Source organism: Ursus maritimus, unplaced genomic scaffold (assembly GCF_017311325.1).
Source record: "Ursus maritimus isolate PB19 unplaced genomic scaffold, ASM1731132v1 scaffold_17, whole genome shotgun sequence".
NCBI classification, from domain to species: domain Eukaryota; kingdom Metazoa; phylum Chordata; class Mammalia; order Carnivora; family Ursidae; genus Ursus; species Ursus maritimus.
Genome location: NW_024424119.1, coordinates 8584921 through 8608589, shown reverse-complemented (window position 1 = coordinate 8608589; position 23669 = coordinate 8584921). Strand labels below are relative to the sequence as shown.

The window sequence follows — 23669 nt, the reverse complement described above, 5'->3', positions numbered from 1 at the left end:
GACATCTGGGTTCTTTCCATAATTTAGCTATTGTTGCTAATGCTGCTATAAACATTGGGGTGCATGTACCCTTTCCAATCAGTATTTTTGTATTCATTGGGTAAATACCTAGTAGTGCAGTTACTGGGTTATGGAGTAGTTCTATTTTTAACTTTTTGAGGAACCTCCATATTGTTTTTCAAAGTGGCCACACCAGTTTGCATTCCCACTGACAGTGCAAGATGGTTCCCCTTTCTCTAATCCTTGCCAACACCTGTTGTTTCCTGTGTTGTTAATTTTAGCCATTCTGACAGGTGTGAGGTGATATCTCATTGGAGTTTTGATTTCTATTTCCCTGGTGATGAGTGATGTTGAATATCTTTTCATGTGTCTGTTGGGCCATTTGTATGTCTTCTTTGGAAAAATGTCTATTGATGTCTTCTGCCCATTTCTTAAGTGGATTATTTGTTTCTTGGGTTTCAAGTTTGCTAAGTTCTTTATAGATATTGGATACTAACCCCTTATCTGATATATCATTTGCAGATCTCTTCTCCCTTTCTGTAGGGTGGCTTTTAGTTTTGTTGATTATTTCCTTCACTATGCAGAAGGTTTTTATCTCTATGAAGTCTCAGTAGTTCATTTTTGCCTTTGTTTCCCTTGCCTGTGGTGACATATGTAGTAAGAAGTGCTGCAACCTTGGTCGAAGAGGTTGCTGCCTGCGTTCTCCTCTAGGGTTTTGATTGTTTCCTGTCATTTAGGGATTTCATCCATTTTGAATTCATTTTGGTGTATGGTGTAAGAAAGCACTCCAGTTTCATTCTTTTGCATGTTACTGTCCAGTTTTCCCAACAGTATTTGTTGAAGAGGCTGTCTTTTTTCCATTGGAAACTCTTTCCTGCTTTGTTGAAGATTAGTTGACCATAGAGTTGAGGGTCCATTTCTGGGTTCTCTGTTCTGTTCCATTGATCTGTGTGTCTATTTTTGTGCCAGTACCATACTGTCTTGATGATTACAGCTTTCTTTTTTTTTAAATTAAAAAAATTTTTTTTACTTTTTTTTAGTAATAATATTTTTTATTATGTTAGTCACCATACAGTACATCCCTAGTTTTTGATGTAAAGTTCCATGATTCATTACTTGATTACAGCTTTCTAATAGAACTTAAAGTCTGGAATTGTGATGCCTCCAGCTTTGCTTTTCTTTTTCAAGATTGCTTTGGCTATTCAAGGTCTTTTGTGATTCCATACAAATTTTAAGATTGTTTGTTCTAGCTCTGTGAAAAATGTTGGCAGTATTTTGATGGCGATTGCATTAAATATGTTGATTGCTTTGGGTAGCATAGACATTTTAACAATATTTGTTCTTCCAATCCATGAGAATGGAATGTTTTTCCATTTCTTTGTGTTATCTTCAATTTCTTTCATAAGTGTTCTACAGTTTTCAGAGTACAGGTCTTTTACCTCTTTCATTAGGTTTATTCCTAGGTATCTTATGGTTTTTGTTGCAATTGTAAATGGGATTGATTCCATGATTTCTCTTTCTGTTACTTCATTATTGGTGTATAGAAATGCAACAGATTTCTGTACATTGATTTTGTATCCTGTGACTTTGTTGAATTCATCTATCAGGTCTAGCAATACTTTTGGTGGAATCTTTCAGGTTTTCTACATAGATTATCATGTCATCTGCAAATGCTTGATTTCTTCCTTGCCAATTTGGATGCCTTTTATTTTGTCTGAGTGCTGAGGCTAGGACTTTTAGTATTGTGTTAAATAACAGTGGTGAGAGTGGACATCCTTGTCTTGTTCCTGCCTGTAGAGGAGAAGCTCTGTTTTTCCCCTTTGAGGATGAGATTAGCTGTGGGTTTTTCGTATATGATCTTTATTATGGTGAGGTATGTTCCCTCTATCCCTACTTTATAGAGGATTTTTATCAAGAAAGGACACTGTACTTTGTCAAATACTTTTTCTGCATCTATTGAGAGGACAATATGGTTCTTATCCTTTCTTTTATTAATGTGGTGGATCACATTTGATTTTTAAATGTTGAACCACCCTTGCAGCCAAGGAATAAATCCCACTTAATCATGGTGAATGATTCTTTTAATGTACTGTTGGATTTGATTCACTGGTATCTTGTTGAGAATTTTTATATCCATTTTCATCAGGGCTATTGGCCTGTCATTCTCTTTTTCAGTGGGGTCTTTGTCTGGTTTTGGAATCAAGGTAGTGCTAGTCTTGTAGAAGGAGTTTGGAAGTTTCCCTTCCAATTCTATGTCTTGGAACAGTTTGAAAAAAATAGATATTAACTCTTCTTTAAAAGTCTGGTAGAATTCCCCTGGGAAGCCATCTGGCCCTGGACTTTTGTTTGTTGGGAGATTTTTGATTACTAATTCAGTGTCTTTGCAGGTTATGGGTCTGTTGGAATTTTCTATTTCTTTCTGTTTCAATTTTGGCAGTTTGTATGTTTCTAGGAATTTGTCCATTTCTTCCAGATTGCTCAGTTTGTTGGCATATAGTTTTTCATAATATTCTGTTATGATTACTTGCATATTTGTGGTGTTGGTTGTGATCTCTCCTCTTTAGTTTGTGATTTTTTAAAAAAAATATTTTATTTATTTCAGAGAGAGAGCATGAGTGGGGAGAGGGGCAGAGGGAGAGGGAGAAGCAGACTCCTTGCTGAGCAGGAAGCCCGATGTGGGGCTCAATCTTAGGACCCTGGAATCATGACCTGAGCTGAAGGCAGATGCTTAATGACTGAGCTGCCCAGGCACCCCTAATTTGTGATTTTATTTATTTGTGTCCTTTGTCTTTTCTTTTTGATAAATCTGGCTAGAGGTTATCAATTTTATTACTTCTTTCAAAGAACAAGTTCCTAGTTTCATTGATCTGTTTTACTGTGTTTTTGTTTGTTTCTATATCATTTTATTTCCCTTCTTCTGCTGGCTTTCGTAGCTGTTCCTTTTCTAGTTCCTTTAGGGTATGTATTTGAGACTTTTCTTGCTTCTTGAGGTAAGCCTGTATTGCTATATATTTTCCTCTTTTGGCCACTTTTGCTGCATCCCACTGTCGTGTTTTCATTTTCATTTGCTTCCATATATTTCTTACTTTTTAAATTTCCTTATTAACCCATTCATTCTTCAGTAGGATGTTCTTTAACCTCCATGTATTTGTGGTTTTTCCAAATTTTTTCTTGTGGTTGACTTCAAATTTCAGTGTTGTGGTCTGAAAATATACATGGTATGATCTCAATCTTTTTGTAATTGTTGAGGGTTGATTTTGACCCAGTATGTGATCTATTCTGGAGAACGTTCCATATGCACTCAAAAAGAATGTGTATTCTGCTGTTTTAGGATGAAATGTTCTGAATATATCTGTTAAGTCCATCTGGTCCAATGTGTCATTCAAAGCCAGTTTTTGCTTGTTGATTTTCTGCTTAGATGATCTGTCCATTGCTGTAAGTGGGGTGTTAAAGTCCCCTACTCTTATTGTATTACTATCAATGATTTTCTTTATGTTTGTTATTAATTGATTTATGTATTTGGGTGCTACCAAGTTGTGGGCACAAATATTTACAATTGTTAGATCTTCTTGTTGGATAGAGCCCTTAAGTATGATATAGCACCCTTTGTCATCTCTTTTTACACTTTTTGGTTTAAAATGTAGTTTGTCTGATATAAATATGGCTGCTCTGGCTTTCTTTTGACATCCATGAGCATGATAGATGGTTCTCCAAGTCCTCACTTTCAATCTACAGGTGTCTTTAGGTCTAAAATGAGTCTCTTGTAGGTAGCATATAGGTAGATCTTGTTTTTTGTTTGTTTGTTTGTTTTTTTGTTTTGTTTTGTTTTAATCCATTCTGATGCCCTATGTCTTTTGATTGGAGCATTTCGTTCATTTACATTCAGAGTGATTATTGATAGATATGAATTTATTCATATTTGTATTGTATTACAAATCCACTGTACTACCTGTAAAGTTGGTGTTTCTGGAGATTTTCTGTATATCTTTCTAGTCTTTGTTGCTTTTGGTCTTTCTTTCCAACTCAAAGAGTCTCCTTTATTTCTTGCAGGGCTAGTTTAGTGGTCATGAACTTCTTTAGTTTTTGTTTGTCTGGGAAACTCTTTATCTCTCCTTCTATTCTCAGTGACAGCCTTCCTGGATAAAGTATTCTTGGCTGCATATTTTTCCTATTCAGCATGTTGAATATATCATGCCACTTTCTTCCTGCCAGATTTCTGTGGAGAGATCTTCTGTGAACCTGATTTGTCTTCCCTTCTAGGCTTGGGAATTTTTTTTCCCTTGCTGCTTCTAGGTTCTTTCCTTATTTCTGTATTTTGCAAATTTTACTAAGATATGTCTTGGTGTTGGCCTGCTTTTGTTGATTTTGATGGGAGTTCTCTGTGCCTCCTGGATTTGGATGTCTCTTTCCTTCCCCAGATTAGGGAAGTTTTCAGCTGTAATTTGTTCAAATAAACCTTTTGTCTTAGGTGTCATTTCTAAATGAATTGTCATATCCAGAAAATCTGGAGGTCTTGAAACCATTAGCTTTTGTGTTAGGGTGCTCATATCAATGGATAACCGTTTATTTATCTACTTATTTATTTATTTATTGAAGCGGGAGGGGCAGAGGAAAAGGGAGAGAGAGAGAATCTTAAGCAGGCACCATGCCCAGCATGTAGCCTAATGTGGGTCTCAATCGATCTCACGACCCTGAGATCATGACTTGAGCCGAAATCAAGAGTCGGACACTTGACTGAGCCACCTAGGCACACCTGGATGACCATTTATGAGTAGCATCTTGGACTTGGCTCATTATTTAAATCTCAGATGCCATGTAATACTCCTTCTAAATATACTCTTTAACTGATGATCTTATCCCAGTTGGAAGACAAAATATTTCCCTCTTATTTCTCTGATTCAGAAAAATGTATTGAAAAACAGAAAAACTTACTTTTTTAAATACTTGATAATCACTATGTTATTATTAGTAGCACTATTATGTTAATTATGTTATAATTAAGAATAGTAGTTAACAAGGTGATAATCCTAATAAAAATAATATTCATATCATATGATAATACAGTCCATTCCTTTCAATGAGCTCAGAAGATTGAATTCAATTATCCTCCTGGTATTCCTAACTATAAAGCAGAAAGGGAGCTCTTATTTGTTATCATTTGTGATTAAGAATTCTGAAATTAAAAATGAAATGATAAATTCTTTTGCCTAATCCCAGGAGAGTAGGAGATCACCTTAAGCCTGGGTATGTCAATCAGAGTGGATGTTTGGCTGCGTGTAAGGGAAACCCAGCTACAGTGACTTAAAAATTCAAGAGTTATTTTTCTCATGTGACAAGTTGCCCAAAGGTAGGCATTCTAGATCCATGATGCCAGGAGCTCTTTCTGCTCTGACAGTGGTTGCAAGATGGTGCCTATACTTCCAGACTTTGATTCTGCATTCCAGGAAGGAAGGAAGAGAAAGGACAATGAAAAAAGTTATGTCAATTAATTTGCTCTCTTTAACAACTTTTCTCAGGAACCTGATACAGTGGGTTCCACTTAAATCTACCAATTCATATACTACCCCCCTAGATGCAATGGCATCTGGGAACCTGAGTGTTTTTAAATGGTCATATTGCCATTCCAAATAAAACTAGGATTCTGTTACTGGTGAAGAAGCAGAAAGTGGCTACTGGGTGAAGTAATCTATAGTGTCTATTATACAAATGTTTAATCACATATTCCAGTGAGGGCTTTAAAACAACCGTACAGTGTAGGGAGACTACTGGGGCACTTGCCATCAACAATTGTAATTGTTTATGTAGAGTGAATCATGTTTATTAATACTGTAGAAATGAAGAATAGAGTGGTAGACCATGATGACGTTGTGGTTCAGAGGAGGTAGAAAATAGTACTAAAATTTATTAAGTATTTTCTTTGTGCCAGATACTGTACAAAGTGTTATATATACTTTATCTTATATCAGCTTTATGAAATTAGGTAGTATTATTATTCCCACTTTACAATAGGAGAACCTTAGAAAAGTTGACTTGTCTAAGGTCATGTACTTAGAAAGTGGCTGAACTGGGCTTTGAATCCAGGCCATTTGATAACAGAGCTCTAGCTCTTGGGTAGTAAGCCAGTGACTCATGAATTTTAGCATGTTTAGCATGTTTAGCAAGATTCCTGGGGCTCACCTCCAGAACTTGCATTTCTAACAACTTCCCAGGTGGTACTAATGGTCCTGGTTCAAGATGGCCCCTCTAAGAAGTGCTGCCTTGTAGGATGATAGCAACGAGTTTAATAATAAACATATTTTGTAGGCTTACTGTTCTTTAAGTTCTCTCATCCTTTCTAGGGAATATGAGGTAGGTATTATTATCCCTGTTTTATAGATGAGTCTGAAACGAATTAAGTACCTTGCCCAAGTCCACACAGCTAATTAGCGTTACAGCCAGTATTCAAAACCAGGTCTGTGGAGGCCCAGAGCTGACTAAACAAGATTGTTTGTTTAAGTGAGGCAAGTATTGGCTGGTCCACTTTTCTTAACACCCTCTCCTCTAGGGCTGCTTTCACTACAGCTGCTCCATTGGCACCCCTCATTCAGAGCTCCATCTCTGCTCTCTTCTTCAGGTGGGAAAGGATTTCTCTTCACTGTGGCTGACCTTCAGGCTGGAGTTGTTCGCTATCATCATGATGACAGTGACTCCACCAAAGACTTTGTGATCTTCAGGATATTCGATGGCCATCACAGCATCCGCCATAAGTTTCCCATCAACATTTTGCCCAAAGATGACAGTCCCCCGTTCCTCATAAGCAATGTTGTGATTGAACTGGAGGAGGGGCAGACGATACTGATCCAGGGTTCCATGCTGAGGGCATCAGACATGGACTCCAGTGATGACTACATCTTCTTTAATATCACGAAACCTCCTCAGGCTGGAGAGATCATGAAGAAACCAGGGCCAGGGCTGATAGGTAAGTTCTGAACAGTTATGATTGTTGGTGTCAGAATTTCTACAAGGGTGGACATCAAGTTTATGAGGTAAGATACGATTATCATTCCCATTTTATGGATGGGAAACCTGGCACCTAAAAAAGTTATATTGATCTATTCAAGTCTGTGCATCTGGGAAGTTCCAGAGCTGGGCCTCAAGCTAACTATTACACCATGAAAAATTATGTCTGCCAAGCAAGATGATAGAATAAATAAGAAGTGTTTGGCCTATTCTATATTATTGATAAAGTAATTTCATGAATAACATTTGTTTATGCTTTATTAGTATAATTTCATAACTACTTCTTAAAGTAGTCAGGAGTAACAAAATAGGGATCAAGTAGTTGGTGTTAGTTAAGACTATGTTTCTTAAAAATATTTTTTGTAATGCTAATTTTTCTATATATTTTAAGACAGGTGCAGCAACTTTAATTTTTCTGATTATTGTTTATAAGCTTTGATAAAAGTATTTAATGAAAATTCCTTGGATGCATACACTGCACTAGGCAGAGAATACTTTGGAGATAAGTCCAATATCTTTATACCCCAACATCTGGAAGATTGTTACAAAAGCATGTGGTGTTTTGTGGCCCCAATAGGCTATCCTGTCCCTGGCTTCCTTCAGAGAGATCTATTTAATGGCATCATTTACTATCGTCACTTTGGTGGAGAGATCTTTGAAGACTCTTTTGAATTTGTCCTGTGGGACAGCCATGAACCTCCAAATCTCTCAGTGCCAGAGGTAAGAAGCCATCTCTGAATACTGTCCTCAAGTCTTGTCCGCAGATATCCATTCTGGGAGGTGTTATTAGAAACTACACACAAGCAGGTTTTAAGGTTCAAAGTTTGAGAAGCAATGGATTAGCAAAATTAAGTCCGTTTCTTTGCAACATGACTTCTCCACCATTTACTTTCCTAGTAAGTTTTGTAAATGATTGTATTTATAAATATTGTATTTGTAAATTACTTGTAAAAACTCTGTGTATGCAGTGTTTTCAAGATCGTTTAACCATGGGAACCCTTTATACAGAACACCTCCCAAAATATGCTGGTTTTGTAACACTCAAGAAAACACTGGCATTTTATGTGTAGTGGTTGAAGTATAGTCTCTGAAGTTATACTGCCCATGTTTCTCTCCTCTCCTTGACCCTAACTAACTGATTGACCTGTGCCTCCTCAGGTCAGATTGACCAGTTTCCTCATCTGTAAAATAGGTAATAATACAACTTCCTTACAGAGCAATTGTGAAGGTAAGTGAGATAATTATGTATAAAGTACTGAGAACTTTCTGGCACATGATAAGTACTCAATAGATAAGTTAGCTCTTATTTATTGTTGCTTTTGAAGAACTATGAGTTTCACCATCACTCAAGTATATCATTTAAGTATACAGGATATGGAAATAAGTTTATGGAGGCATTCTCATATAGAAATTACAGAAAATGGAGTTAGTGTCGGATCTGGACAATTATAAAAGGATAGACTCCATGCAAAGAGAGGATGGCTGGTGGTAGGGGTGGAAAAGACAGCTGAAAATAAGTGATCACTTATTATACATGGTTCTTTTTGCTAGGCATTTTATACCTATGATCATGGAAGGTAGCATGTGTAGGGATCAAAGCAAATCTAGAACCAGCTCTAGAATGATTATTTTAAAAGATTTTATGTATTTTGTTTAGAGGGTAGTAGGGACAGAGGGAGAGGGAGGAGGAAACAGACTCCCCGCTGAGGATGGAGCCCAGATACAGGGATTGGTCTCATGACCCTGAGATCATGACCTGAGCTGAAATCAAGAGTCAGATGCTTAACAGACAGAGCCACTGAGGCACTCTCTCTAGAATGATTTCTTAAAGCATGTGTCCTTATTAGTTATATGATGCTTCTCTTAATGTCACAGTCACTTACATTAGCCACTGCATGGGTGATTGAGCTATTCATCTGTTTGCTAGGACAAAAGTAACAAAAAGGGATGATCAGGAAGAATGACGTCAGAGAGCCCAGAAACTGAAGGAACTAGGTGATCCCTGTTAAGAGGGAATAGAGAATGAATGAGAAAATTCTTAATTCATCTGCATATTGAATAACAAATCAATTCCTTTACAAATAACAACTCCCTGCTTTCATCAAAGTATTATATGCCATTTCTAGATTGCATTTTTGCTTGAGACCTTGGTTGACTTGATGATGCAAAATGGCAACTACTAATAGGATTTATTTTAAAATCTTCTATTGTATCTATCCAAACTGACCTGTTTCTGACTAGAATACATATCATTATTAGCAGATTATGTGTTTTATTAAAAATTGACTTCTTTTTCCTCTTCTGCTATTACATATTTTATACATCATAGGTATAGATTTATTTATATTTATCTCATATTTATAGATCAAATGGAGATGTGAGATCTCTCTATAGTAAGGTAATGAAAACTTTATTGAAGCAGAATTATTTCTAAATCTTGGCAAATAACTCAAACCAAACTCTGTAGATCTGGTTATAAGTTTATTCCCTATGATGGATGGATTTCTAAAGAAAAGGTCATAATTATGCTTTTCTTTGCTTTTGTCTTCTTAATCTGTGTTGAGAAAGAGAGAGACAGAGACAGAATCTATGAATTTGCTGTGTCTCTGGCTTCTAAATATTCTCCAGCTCATTCTCATGTACCCACCTCTGTACCTGACATCATTACACGTGTGTCTCACCAGCATTTTAAATTCACCATGTCCACAATCCATAAGATACTTGGAATATTTCCCCCCAAAACTTGCACAAAACCACTGTAACTAAAATCCCTGAAGTCCTCCCTAGCCCTTTTCTCTGTCTAATAACAGATCAGTCAGCAGGTCTCACTAAATCTACTTGATAAATTTCTCTCATCCGTCTCTAGCTCTCCACCCCACTGCCAGTGCTTTGGTTCCAATCTTCATCTTTTGAGGGCTAGATTATCATCAGAATTCCTCACATGGGCTCTTAAGAATAGAGGAGATCAGCCACATCCTTGTAATTGAGGACAATTAAAACCCATTAATACAGTGGCAAAGTGTTTGGTAGCATTCCTCTGGCATCCATTTTCCCCCCACTTCTGATCAGTGGCTGTTTTAGCTTAGTCCTTCTCCAAACAATGGACCTACTCTCAGCTATAACATCACCTGCTCCAGGAAACCTCCGATGCTCCCCATTTCATAACTCCCCCAGGCTGGCTCAGCTTGTCCTTTTATATGATCTGATATCAAATAACTATAATGTGAGGCCATTATTTGTTTTATTGGATCAACTGTGAGCTCGCTGATGGCAGGAATCACAAATTATTTATCTCTGTGTCTTCAGGCTTTGGTTCAAGACTCAAAGTAGAACCTGAAGAACTGCTTTTTTTGTGCCCAAATGAACTCTGGCTCTTCCCATTTTTATTGAAAGTAGAAAATAGGAAAACTGAAACATTTGGTGGGAACTGGGGAGGGAGTGACATAGGGAGGAGTAAGCATAAATCTTTATTCTTCAGAGTGTCTAGGAATTAGTGTGTGCCAAACAACAAGTATTGTGTGTATGTGTTCTGATTAAGTGCTTTTGTGTTATAAACCCCCGATATCATCATTGAAACTCTAATTTTTAAGGGACTTGCATGATCATTAGTCTACTTGATGATTGCGTCTTCAATTTGGACAGGTATCTAGTCATGTCTTACACATAAAAATTCAGCAAAATCTGTAAAATAGTCAAGAATATCTGCAACTTTCTGCCATTAACTGGAAGTCCAGATAAAAAGGCTGCTTGACAGGAGCTTTTTTGATCAGAAGCTTCCCTGGTCACCAAAATTTAAAGCAAGGCACAGGATTGCTTAGGCCAAAATGTTGGGAAACTTCCTTTCATAGAGACAGAAAGCAAGGATCTCCTCAGATGAGACACAATGCACATAAAGCAAGAAAGAAGTTACATAAGCAGGAATACCCCTTCCCTCTTCTCGACCTTCTCTACTGAATGCTCCTTGAGAGGTTGACTGACACACCAGCCAACAGTGTATCTACACACCAGCAAGAAAACCCCTCTCTTTCTATCTTGGTTGTCCTTACTGTCATCAAATAAAGCCTCACCTGCTCAATTTGTTTTTGAAAAATATTTCCTCCTTCATCCTTCTCAATAGAGGGTTTTATAGAGCTTAAGCTGTAAGAGGTCTTAAAACAGGAGAAAGTGATATAGAAGTAAAATGGGGTGGGTGGGAGGATGGGTGAAATAGGTGATGGGGACTAAGGTGTGCACTTGTCGTGATGAGCACCGGGTGATTAAAATAAAAACTTAAAAAAAAAAAAGTAAAGTAGAGAATGAAAAATAAGGATAGATGAGAGAAACAGGAAGAGGACTAAGAAATGGAGAAAGAAAGGAAGCAGGTACCACAAAGACCTGTGGGTCAAGTGGAAGGAAGCAACTGGACATGACTGGATGAGAGAACAGGTACCCTGGGCATGGGCATTTGTCTGAAGTCAGACTGGGAAGTGGGATGGGCAAAGCTAACATTGATAGTAGTTCCTGGGGCTGAGAAGTAGCACTGGATAATCTCAAACAGAAGATGCAAGATAAAGAATCAGGCAAAAGTCAAAGCTGAGGCAGAGAAAGGATCAAGAACCCAGGCTTGTAAGAAAGTCAGATATTAGCTGTCGGAGTATCATATATGGAGCCTGATTCTGAGGGTCAAGGTCAGGCTTTGTCATTTTGTGTACTGATTTATCACATTATATTCAGATTCTCTCCAAGTCTGTTTGCAGGTGCCTGTGGCCATAAGTAGACTGGAGGGATGTAGGGAGAGTCAGCAGCGAGAACCCAGTGATTGGACACTAGTTTTTCACTGTCTGGGAATGGGTGTTCAATAATGTCTTTTTTACAACCAAATTTCAGTACAATGAGAATTCTTTATTTCTCTATGGAGCTTGTTAAAATAGGATTTTTCTTACCCACAGACACACATACAATAATTGTTTAAACATGCACAAATATGTAAAGATACATCAATTTAAGTGATCATAAAGCATGTTGAAAAATGTGCCCACCAAGAATTACTACAGGGGTATAAAAAAGCATGCTTGTACATTCTTTTTACACAAAGAACACATTAGAGAATAAATTAGCATGGAAAATGGTCTCTTTGAAGGCACAATAACTATTGTTTCCATATTAAATCCAGTTTTTCAATTAAGTGGAGCCTTGCTGATGTGCTCTATGGCTGGGAGGTCCCATAGAGAATTTCTGAACTTTGTAGATTAGCAAAAAACTGTAATTGGAAAAAAAAATTGTGACACAGACTCCAGGAGACCGGAGAAATGACTGTCATTGTGTTCTTTTATTTTGATAACTGGCTTTAGTTTTTAATTATTGAAATGTTTCATAATGGAGTAGTAAATACGTTGTATGCTTTTGTAAAAGTAATCAAGGATGGAGACAGGGAATTAATTAATTGAGCACCTACTACCAGGTACTCACTGTGCTACTAGAGAGAAAAACAGAGCCCCAAAGGAGTTAAATTTTTTGCCCCAGGGAGTGTAGCTTGTAGATTACCCAGCTGATGTCCCAGGCTTTATCATAGAAAAGCTTAACCATGTTTTAGTTTTTGCTTTGTAATTTAAAAAGGAATTTTCTTCATTTTCAAATTAAGTATTGTGAACACCATTATTGTAGACAAAACTGGCATTGCTGATCTGTGCTTTGGTAACAATATTAAAATAATTAGAACCAGGGTAAGAATATTCTCATGCATCAAGCTGTGCAAAGATCCATGGTGCCAAACAAATGTCCCATTTCGAGAGAGAATTAGTAATTGCTTTCTCGCAGCCAGTCATGGTTTATTAGAAAAAAAAAATGTGATGATAAAAGCTGTTTGGCAAAGCTGCCTTGTCCTCTTGCATGATCCCAAACCTGTGAGTATGATTGTAAGAATTTGAAAAATCACAAATAGGGCATGTTGACTGAGTTAGCAAACACCGATGAAGTATCTCCTACCTACAAAATACTATGCCAGTTGTTGTGGAGCAACCAGAATGAACATAGTATTTATTGAGCACCTACTATGTGCCAGACTTTTATCTATGTAACGATATTTGATCCTCATAACAACTCCATGAGGTGGTGATTGTTCTACTTAACTAACCAATAAAACTGACACCCAAAAAAGTTGAGTGACTTGTTCAAGATTAATAGCTACTGAGTGGTATATTCTGCGTTTTAACTGTCTTTCCACTGACAAATTCCACAGGGTTTGCACTATGCTATGATACTCCCCTTGGGGACCTTTCAGTCTAGGAGAGACTGGCATGTAAACTACTAACTAATAATATAAGGCAATGAAATAATAATGTTTGTTGAGGGATAAGCAAAATTCAGAAACAATTCCAACTGAGAAATTGGGCAAAGTTTTTTTTTTTTTAAGATTGGTTTATTTGTTTTAGAGAGAGAGTGTGTGAGTGAGCAAGTGAGGGGCTTGGGGAGGGGGCAGAGGGCAAGGGAAAGAATCTTAGGCAGACTCCCCATTGAGTGGGCAGCCCGACGCAGGGCTCAATCTCACAACCCTGAGACCATGACCGGAGCTGAAATCAAGAGTTGGACCTGCAACCGACTGAGCCACTCAGGAGCCCCCAAGAAATTGGGCTAAGTTTTAAGAAGAGACCTCAAGGGTAAGAAAGCCTCAAGTTGCTGGAGAAAGCAGGAGAAAAGCATTGCAGATTGAAGGAACAGCATGATCCAGAGCATAGAGGCTTGCTTGAGAACTAAAGCCTCGAATCTTGTGCTCATCTAGAGTCCTCGGTTAATGTTGAAAGGTGGTAAAAGATAAAGTTGAAAAATAGAGTGTGTCTAAACTGTGGAGGTCTTGGGTGCTATGTAGAGGAGCTTGAATGATTTAATCCCTCCTGAGTGGTGGTTTATTTTTTTTGGGAGAGGAATAACTGATTTCACTTGCATTTTTTTTTTTTTAAAGAGAACACTGGAGATACATAAAGTCTAGATTAGGTTTTGGAGTTAGGGCTCATAGGAAGCTGTTGCAATAATGTAGGGAAGAAAGGATGAGAGCTGGAGCTAGACCAGTAAGAGTGGGAATGACAGTTGGGGTGGGGGCGGGGTGTGGTCATGGCATAAGAAATTTGGTAAGCAGAAACTCTGGGACTTGGAGATGAGTTATGTGTCAGCGGAGAAGGAGGAAACAAGTCATGACAAGGTTTCTAGGATCAATGACTGAGTGGAGGGTAGTAGTGAAAGAAAGCACAGGTTGTTGGTGGAAGGGAGAAGTAGAAATAAAATCAGGAACATATTTTGGTATTATGTGCCTGTTCTGTAGCATTCATGACTGCATTAACTATAACTGTGGTAATTCTATTCTTAAAATATAGCATTAAATGGGTAAGAATGTTCCATTTTTGGCCCACATTCTTAATAGCTCCTGAATCGTTTCAATGGAAGTATATTACAAATGGGAGTTTTTGAAAAGCATCTTAACCATGAGTGGGTGATTGTGGGGCGTTTTCTTTGGTGTCCTTTGGTATTTCAAATTAATGGCACAGATAATTTCTTTCCAGGTGGTGACCATCCATATCACTCCAGTGGATGACCAGCTTCCAAAAGAGGCTCCTGGAGTTTCTCGGCATTTGGTTGTCAAGGAAACTGAGGTGGCCTACATAACTAAGAAACATCTACATTTTATAGATACAGAATATGACAGGGAGCTTCTCTACACGATAACAACACCTCCATTTTTCTCTTTCGGCCACAGGTATCTCTTGAGAAGTTATCACCTGGGCTATTTGTTGAGGGTTGTGTCTAAGGACTGAGTAGCAGGTGTCCATATACAGTACTGTGGTTCAGTTGCTCTGTTGGTCAGGCATGAACTTGTATTCAATTCCACATTTACTGTAATCTCAAACTTATCTCATACCTCCCTTGAAAAGCTGTATTAATTTGTAAGTGACCTGCCGCTTGTATTGTCTTCAGCTTAGGTAAGCTTAAAATGGTCCTTAGTCTTTTTTTCATACAACATTTCTTTTTTCCTAAAGAGAACATATTTTTGTTTTTTAAATAAAATTTATTGAGTCTTCACAATACTGTTTTCAGTTATTGCAGGTCACAAAATTGTCATATTCTATGATCCCAATCAGAAAAATGACATGAATATATCTGAGGCTTGTGTCATGTATGTGATAGCAAGGAAACATTTTTTAGGATGGGAAGAACGATTCCCTTTCACGAGAGCCAAGTAGAAAATTCTGTACATTGTTTCTGCAGTCATAAGAATGGCATTGATGATTCTGGACTGAAGGCTAGAACCACCCTCCCTACCCCAACAGAAGGAGAAAATATAAAGATGGAATATTTTATTTCTTCTTACAATGAGCATTTGTAGCTTTAGAAAATTTGGTTGCAGGCTCTTTGACTTAATGTTTCTTGCCTGGAAAATTAGCTGATGTGTTCTCCTGTATCTCTCTTTAGACATCTGGATGCTGGGAAATTATTTATGCCGGATAGCATTCCAAAGCTGATCAAAAATCCTGCAGCCTCAGGGCTGAGATCATTCACTCAGGTATGATGCTCTGCTAAAATGTTGACAAACGTGATGGGGGTGTCTTCTGAGAGAAGGGATGACACTCCTAGTGTTCCACTTGAGAATGTTGGCCTTTGGCATCTGCCAGGAGCATCAAATGCTTGATGTCTACATTCTTTCTGGTTGCATACTTTTATTAAGCATGTGCTATCTATTTGACAATGCTTCATTGAGCTGGATGCAATTTCAAAATCTTGTTATAATTCAGCACAGTCTTTTGCATTATTTTACCAGTAGTCGGGCTCTGATTTATAGACCTGGTTCCTATGGTTTTATTCCAACACATTCAAGTCATTCAGGATCCTACTGTATTAATTTCCTAGGGCTGCCAAAGGGACCACATACTGGGTGGCTTAAAATAACAGAGACTTACTGTCTCAGAGTTCTGGAGGCTGAAGTCTGAAATCAAGGTGTTGGCAGGATCAAGGTTTTCTCTGAAAACCTGTAGAGGAAGACTTCCTTGCCTCTTCCTCAGACTCTCTGACGTTCTTTGGCTTGTGGATCAACACTCCCGTCTGCCTCTGTCATCCTATGGCCATCTTCTCTCTGTGTGTCTCTCTCTTCTTATGAGGACACAAGTTATATTCCTTCCCCCATTCCCAAGTAACGTCATATTCTGAGGTACTAGAGGTTAGGACTTCAACATACCTTTTTTGGGGGGAACGCATTCAACTCATAATATCTACCACCTTCCCAAATCCTTCACCAACCTTCTCCCCCTTCCTGTGGACTCTACCCTGAATACTCTCCTGAGAGTCACCGTGATGGTGATGACTACTTAGGCAGCAGCTACCCCTGACTGTAGGGCTTCTTCTGCCTAATCTCACTGTAGTTAGATGTTGCAAATGAGTATGTAAACCCCATGTGCTCAGTACTACTATTTTTTTATTTTATTTATTTTACTGATAAGGACACAGAGGACTCACAAGTTTAAGTAACTTGACCAATATCACACAGCTAATTTGTGGTGGAGCTGGGTTGAAATTCTCATCTCCTGTCTTTTATAGAGTTGACTGGCTTCAAGCACTTAACATATTTACTTAATTTCTTTGTTCTTATCCGTCCTGGTGTTAGAAAAAGTGATTTATAAAATAAAGCTTTTTGGACTCTTCAAAATGTTGATGTTGGCATTTCCAGTGTTGGATGTCAACATGATGGTTCTCGGAAAACTAGCTCTCTGAAAGGCTCTGATCCTTGCAGATGGGCACCCATGTGTCCATCTTCATTTGCTTTGCAGCATGCTGTGAACCACATGAAGGTGGCCTACATGCCACCCATGCAAGATATAGGCATCCATCCAAGACATGTCCAGTTTGCCTTTTCCATCAGTAACCAGCATGGTGGCACTTTACATGGAATCTGCTTTAACATCACAATTCTTCCAGTGGACAATCAAGTTCCTGAGGTATGTACAATGTTCGATATGAAAGATGAAGAGGAGGGAAGACCTAAGGAAAGAAAGGAAAGACTTGAAGACTCACTGGAAATGCTAACTTTTCTATAGGCTATTTTCCAGAACTTTCTAATTTTTCAGCTACAGTGTAGGAAAAACGCTTGGGGGAAGGGAGTCTTTCACCTCCTATGAGACTTTCTGTCTAAAAGGTGAGATTTTCCAGTTGCTGAATTTGGCATTATATTTAAAGCTTTATCAAAACCTCTTTCATTTCCTTTCCTTTCTGCTGAGTCTCACATGCTGATCAGGGAAAGGGGATTAAGTTATGGGTTTCTTAGCAACCGGAAGGACTTATTTGCTCTCATTGCGGGCCAACTCTATGCTCACTAATCTAAATAAGCTTTTTAATTTTTCAAATGAATTAAGATGGATTCTTCCATCCTCTCCCATCCCAGCCCCATGTTGACATAAACAGTCAAGCACTTGGGTCTCTTATTAAAACTGAACTACAAAGGCGATGCTACCTTGTGCATCTTATCTGTGAGGCTGGACTTCATTTGTTCCAAACCCCATCTGAGGGCTAGACTTAACTCGTGTGGCTATTTCTGGGCTCATTTTCCCCCAGAAGTGGAAAGACAAGGTAGGATTACCTTTTCATCAGGAACCAGAGGGATGAGAACCCACATATGTCTCATCCCCAAGGAAAGAGGTCACCTTCCAGGTACCTACCTGGAAGACAGCCAGGAGCCCTGAGGCTCCCTCTTCCCCATCTCTACATCTGCCCAAAGTTGAAGGGCAGAGGTCTCCCTCTGAGGGACCAAGGGGCTTACCCAACCCACACAAGTATTCTGACTGAGCCAAACAATACTTTTAATTAATGAGTTGCCAACATTTAAACATCAGGAAGTTCCATATCAAGTCTGGATTTCTGGCTTCTCTTGAAAATTTGGGAAGTCTAGGAGCATTGAACTCACTTACCCCTAGCAGCAGTTGCCTGGGCTTGTTCTCCAGTGTCCAGAGACCCCACCCTGCTCAGTACACTCATTTACATCGCTGGCCTGCCCCTCAGGTCTCTGAACTTGCCATTTTGGGCAGAAGATGCGCCAAAGAGCTCACACAAAAGACAAAAGAATCTGAACCATGTTCTTCGATTTCTTCCCTGTCAGGGACCCGATCTCATTCCCTGGGGACAAAATAGTTTAGAATGTCTGTTAATTTGATTAATTTTATTTAGACTATTCTTTTCTCTGTATGAGATACATGCCCTGAACTAGCCCAGCATCTAAAGAAACCAGAGCTTTTTATAGAACAATCATGGGGAGAAATGGTGTTTTATGCAAAGCAATCCAAACCTCTTGCTAGAGAAAAATGATCTGTGGAGAAAGCTAGAAACGGTGAAGTGAACAGCTACCTCCCTCTGAGTTATGAGGACTCAGGGCTAACAGGACACAGTGGCTTCTTTTTCCTGTGGTGTATGGAACAAATGAAATCATACCTTAGAGAATTGACAACATTAGAAATAAAATTAAATGAGTAGCTCCAGTGAAACCAGTCCCACGAGTGGTTTCCTGGCATTACATACCCACAGATAGCTGAGTTGAGTGATAACCACTAGGTGATCTTAATATGATGCTAATGGGAAGGCCCCAAAACCTAAGCACTGGGTTTGGGCAGAGACTGAAAAGTTAGTGATGAATGAGTTGGGGCAAATTAGCCTTATGCTTTTATTTTTTGAAAGTTGCCCTAAAATACATATATATTTTAAAGCCATAGAGTATAGCACAGTATATCCCTTGAAACATTAACATCTTGGGGTATTAATTGATGGAATTCAGGAATCAATGAGGCTGACATACATGGACCTTGTTTCAAAAATAATGCTTCTCTTTTAATAACAGGAGTATTCTTTCTTTCTTTCTCCTAAAAATAGTAAAAATGTAGGAGTGAGGCATGTGGGAAGGTTGTTGTTGAGAGTTGTTGTAGGGAGAGAAGGCCCTTGTTTTATGTTTTCCTTTGCTAGTAGAGGTAGTTCATTGAAGAATAGAAGGCAACTGTCTCAGGGTGGTTGGTCTCATAATTTCCATGATCCAGGGGGCTGCCTTGGGGCAGCTGTGCCCTGGTGGGCAGGAGGATAGAGCAGGGCTCTGAGTGAAGGCTCTGACTTCTTGTTCACTTCTCTTTCCTCTGCCCATCCCCCCCCACCCCCTACTGCTCCCTTTACCAATTTTTTCCTCAGGAACATTCTCCTTTCTGGGAGCAGCAGCTGGTATGAAGAGAGCGGCTTCTTCCTTGAAGAATGCTGTATCCTCACATGGCAGGGCACTCACCTCAGACCTTTTGCAGGGGACCTTCAGAGCCCATGATTGGTACCCCAACTCTATCTGCTTGCTTTTACTTCTGTGTGGTAATATAAATTTGGGAGAATGATAGACTAAACAAAGTTCACTGATGTTTCTATTGCAGGATCTCAGAACGTTGCATATACTTACATGCCTTATAAATCTCCAAGGTGAAGATATTGTATGTGGCTGTTCTGAAGCCTTATTTGACCAGAGAACACTTCTTGCCAAGTCCCAAATGTAGTGATAAAGCATCTCAAACCCTTCTAACTTGCTTTTTACTTTCAAATGAATTGTTGGTTGAGTAGTGGGTTTTTCTATCATCAGAAGTTATCTTTATGGCTTAATTATTTGTCTAATGTTTAAATAGAGATATTTCTTGTGGATCTTCAATCACCAATCTTCTGCTCTATTTCCATCTCTAAAATACTTATTACAATTGACACTTAAAAGCTCCAACCAATATCCGAAATCTTTAAGAATTTTTAGGGTGAGGAAAGAGATGGATTCTTTCCTCTAGGGGAATTCGATATAATTGTTGTTCATTGTCTGGATGCAGGTATCTATGTATCCAGCAACAGCGGGTGTCGACATGAAGGATAGTACTATTTTCTCTATTTAGCACCACTGATAGTAGCCAGTTTGGTTGCTGCTTCCATTATAAGGGGGTCTGAGGTAAATAAAATGCAGATACGTTGAAGGCCTTGCTTCTTTGTATACCTCAATGCTTAGAATTGGAAATGTTTAGTAAAAAATATTTTTCAGCCAAGATGGTCAGCTATGAACTTGTCCCCTTTACCACATCCTTGAAAAATTAATCGACATGCAAAGGTGGTACTAGAAGTTTTCTATTTATTTAATGAGCTCGGTCTTCAGGGATAGTTCATGGAACAAGACTTTGAATGTTTTCTTCCTTCTTTTTAGGTGTTTACCAACCCCCTGAAAGTGACTGAGGGAGGTCAATGTGTCATCAGCACAGAGAACATTCTGGTTTCTGATGTGGATACCAAACTGGACAACATCTACCTCTCCCTACAAAGGCTGCCTCAGTGTGGAAGGGTAGAGCTGGATGGATTTCCTCTAAACCCAGGAGGCACATTTTCTTGGGGAGACCTCCATGCTTTAAAAGTTAGGTTAGAACATTTCCTGGATTTCTTTTTTGATATGCTTTGGCCTTCCTCTGGATCAGTTGTGAGGCAGAGTAAAAGAAAGAAGTTTGTTCCATTTTTTCAGGGGTACCAGCATGTCAATTAATACTTTCAAGGGTCAGTTGAAAATTGGAAATGACAGGGGCGCCTGGGTGGCACAGCGGTTAAGCGTCTGCCTTCAGCTCAGGGCATGATCCTGGCGTTATGGGATCAAGCCCCACATCAGGCTCCTCCTCTGCGAGCCTGCTTCTTCCTCTCCCACTCCCCCTGCTTGTGTTCCCTCTCTCCCTGGCTGTCTCTGTCTCTGTCGAATAAATAAATAAAATCTTAAAAAAAAAAAAAAGAAAAGAAAATTGGAAATGACAAACTTTTAATTTCCCTCCAGACATTTTCTTTCCATCTGGCTTGCTTGTACCAGTGGCAATGACTTTTTGGATATTTGAACAACAAAAATTAATCACCATGAATATTACATTTACTGCAACTGTACATATCACAAGAGGTAATAGCCAAACTAGATGAATATAGACTGAAATGATCTATATGGCTAACCTATATAGTTGAACTTGGCTTTAAGGAAAGTCAGTTTCACAACCGTGGAAACCCTGGGATAAAATTCTGTTGATCAGTATCTTTAGCATAAATGTGTATTCCCTTCTACTGGGAAGAGACTTGCAGGCAAACATGTAGGGTAGGCTGGGGAGGTAGGGCATGGAGTAGTACTTGGGTTTCTGATAGAGAAAGAGCAATTCATTTCTCAAGGTCCTACAGCAGTTCCCCTCACCTTGAGGTCTTTCATTTCTTCTACCTACTGCAGTTCTGTAAGAAACTTTCCTACAAAATTTCATAAAATACATTCTCTGTAAAGCAATGCAAGATACTCAATAGCACGGATCAGGTAAACAGATATACTAGTTGACTTATCATTTATAAGTTCAAATTGTACATGGGAATTTTGACCTTTAAGAAGGTATTAGGCATCAAATGCTTAATTCCACACTTGGAAGTTGACTAGGAGCTCAGATTTGTGCATAGGAAGATCAATTTCATCTGAAATTTAGTTTAGTTACATTATTTATTCACGGTCTCTAACATCTTGACCTCTTTTCACTACTCATTCCTATCTTCCATTAAATTTCCTTTTTTTCGAGATTTCAGCTCTTAGCTACATGTTAGAACAAGAGCTCTGTTTAGGTAATTCTTACTAGAGAGTGAATGATGGATAGAAAAAAAAGTACTAGTATCTGCATGCACATATAATTCAAGGACACGTCTATAGACTTGCAATTATGTTTTTTCCCCCATTTAATCTTTACAGTAGTCAAGCCTGACAAGGTAGACGGTTGTATTCTCATATTATAGTTGAAGAAACTAGGAGGTTGAGGTCACTCAGCTAGTATATGGAAGAGTCTGGTTTTAGAAATTCTGTTTGATTCCATAGCCATGCCTTTGGATGTGTATTCCTAGATCCACCTGGCCCTTTTAGGGATATTAGTATGGTAAGATAGGATTAGTACATTATCACATATCTATTTTTGATGAAAATATCAAGGGGTGTGAGAGGCAGTGTGTGGGAGGGATACTGGGGAGGGGGGAAGTGGACTTTCTTCACCATTGCAATGGAATCCCAAACCTGAGTCCCTACGCAGTGTATGAATGAGACTAGTTCTGAGTAAAATACCTTTTAGCCCTGGGATTTATCATATGTAAGTGTTATATATGTTTGATTTACTATTTCTTTAGATTTATTTATTTGAGAGAGAGAGAGAGTGAGAGTGAGCAATCATGTAAGAGGAGGAGGGGCAAAGGGAGAGGGAGAGAAAGAATCTCAAGCAGACTCCCCCACTGAGTGTGAGCCTAAGGCAGGTCTCGATCCCAGGACCCTGAGATCATGACCAGAGCCAAAATCAAGAGTTGGACGCTCAACCAACTGAGCCACCCAGGTGCCTCTCTATATACTATTTTTATGTAACTTTTAATTTTATTTCCCAAGGCTTATTTATTATCTTGAACAAATCATTGATAAGCTAAAAATTTGGCTCAATTCAATAGCTGTTTAGAACTTACCACATATCACTACAGTGGTTGGAGAGTAGATGGAAAGTCTTGGATTAGACAATTCTGTTATAAAACTTGACTGAAAATTAAAGGAAAGTCGGGCCAAGGCTAAATCAAGGAAAAATATTTTTAAGTCTGGAGAGATTTGAAAATCTTTATAGGTTGAGTGGAAGAGAGCTAGTAAATACAAAAGGGAAAATGGCAGGAGAGAGGCAATAAATAATTCATAGGTCAGCGTTTTAGAGAAGAACTGAATAGATCAAAAGCACAGGCAGAAAGATTAGGCTTCAAAGTAGGGGAGGAGGGGGCTCATTAAGATTCACAATGTCCCCCTTTTACCTACTGTCTGTCTCAGTAACCCTCTGGCCCCAGCCTTTTTTTATGTAAGTAAGCAGAACTACACCAACTGGTTCCCATTGCCACAGTGGCAACTTGAAGGGCTGATTTTAGATTGGGGAACAAATCATGAATGCATACATTGAATGCATACATTTTTCCAGGGCGGAGTAAATTTTTACATTCAGGGACACTTGAGTAATTAACTATGTAACTTCATGATTCTGTTATGTTTTTTGTTATTCATTTATTGACCATGTGGCCAAAGCCACGGAAGGGCTTTTGTGTCAGACGTCTCCTACTGTCACAGTGACCTTGAGGGGCTAGTGGCAAATATCATCCCCACAGGTATCAGCATGATGGATCTGAGAGACTTCGGGATGACATATTCTTGGAGGTCACAGATGGCACGAATTCAGCAGAATTTGTTCTACATGTTGAGGTGGGTAGAAGGTTTCCTCCCTTGTTCATATAGAAATGAAGCATCTGGTTTGGAAGCCCTTTTTTTTTTTTTTTATGTGAGAGAGTGAGAGAGAGAGAGCGTGCGGATGTGAGTGGGTTGGGGATGGGCAGAGGGAGAGGGAGAGAATCAGCAGGCTCCACTCTCAGTGCAGAGCCTGATGTGGGGCTCCTGACCTGAGCCAAAATGAAGAGTCGGGTGCCCAACTGACTGAGCCACCCAGGCCCCTGGTTTGGAAGCCTCTTAAGAGTTCCTGATAGAACTTGAAACATGTGGACTTCAAATAAAGCGTACCTGCTTATGTCTGAATGTCTCAGGACAGGCAGTAGACAGCAAAGTTATATTGGTGAAATGGACATGCTGCTTTCTCTCTCTAATCCATTTA

At 38.9% G+C, this 23669-nt stretch overlaps 1 protein-coding gene across 1 annotated transcript in view; it reads left to right on the top strand.

The window, feature by feature from the left end:
- FREM1 (FRAS1 related extracellular matrix 1) overlaps positions 1-23669 on the top strand; it is a 139777-nt gene that overhangs the window by 29042 nt on the left and 87066 nt on the right. The window contains exons 8-14 of the mRNA XM_008689835.2: positions 6614-6958; positions 7577-7719; positions 14532-14725; positions 15439-15529; positions 16788-16955; positions 20207-20415; positions 23173-23266. Coding sequence (XP_008688057.2) covers positions 6614-6958; positions 7577-7719; positions 14532-14725; positions 15439-15529; positions 16788-16955; positions 20207-20415; positions 23173-23266 — 1244 coding nt within the window. The remainder of the gene's footprint in view (positions 1-6613; positions 6959-7576; positions 7720-14531; positions 14726-15438; positions 15530-16787; positions 16956-20206; positions 20416-23172; positions 23267-23669) is intronic.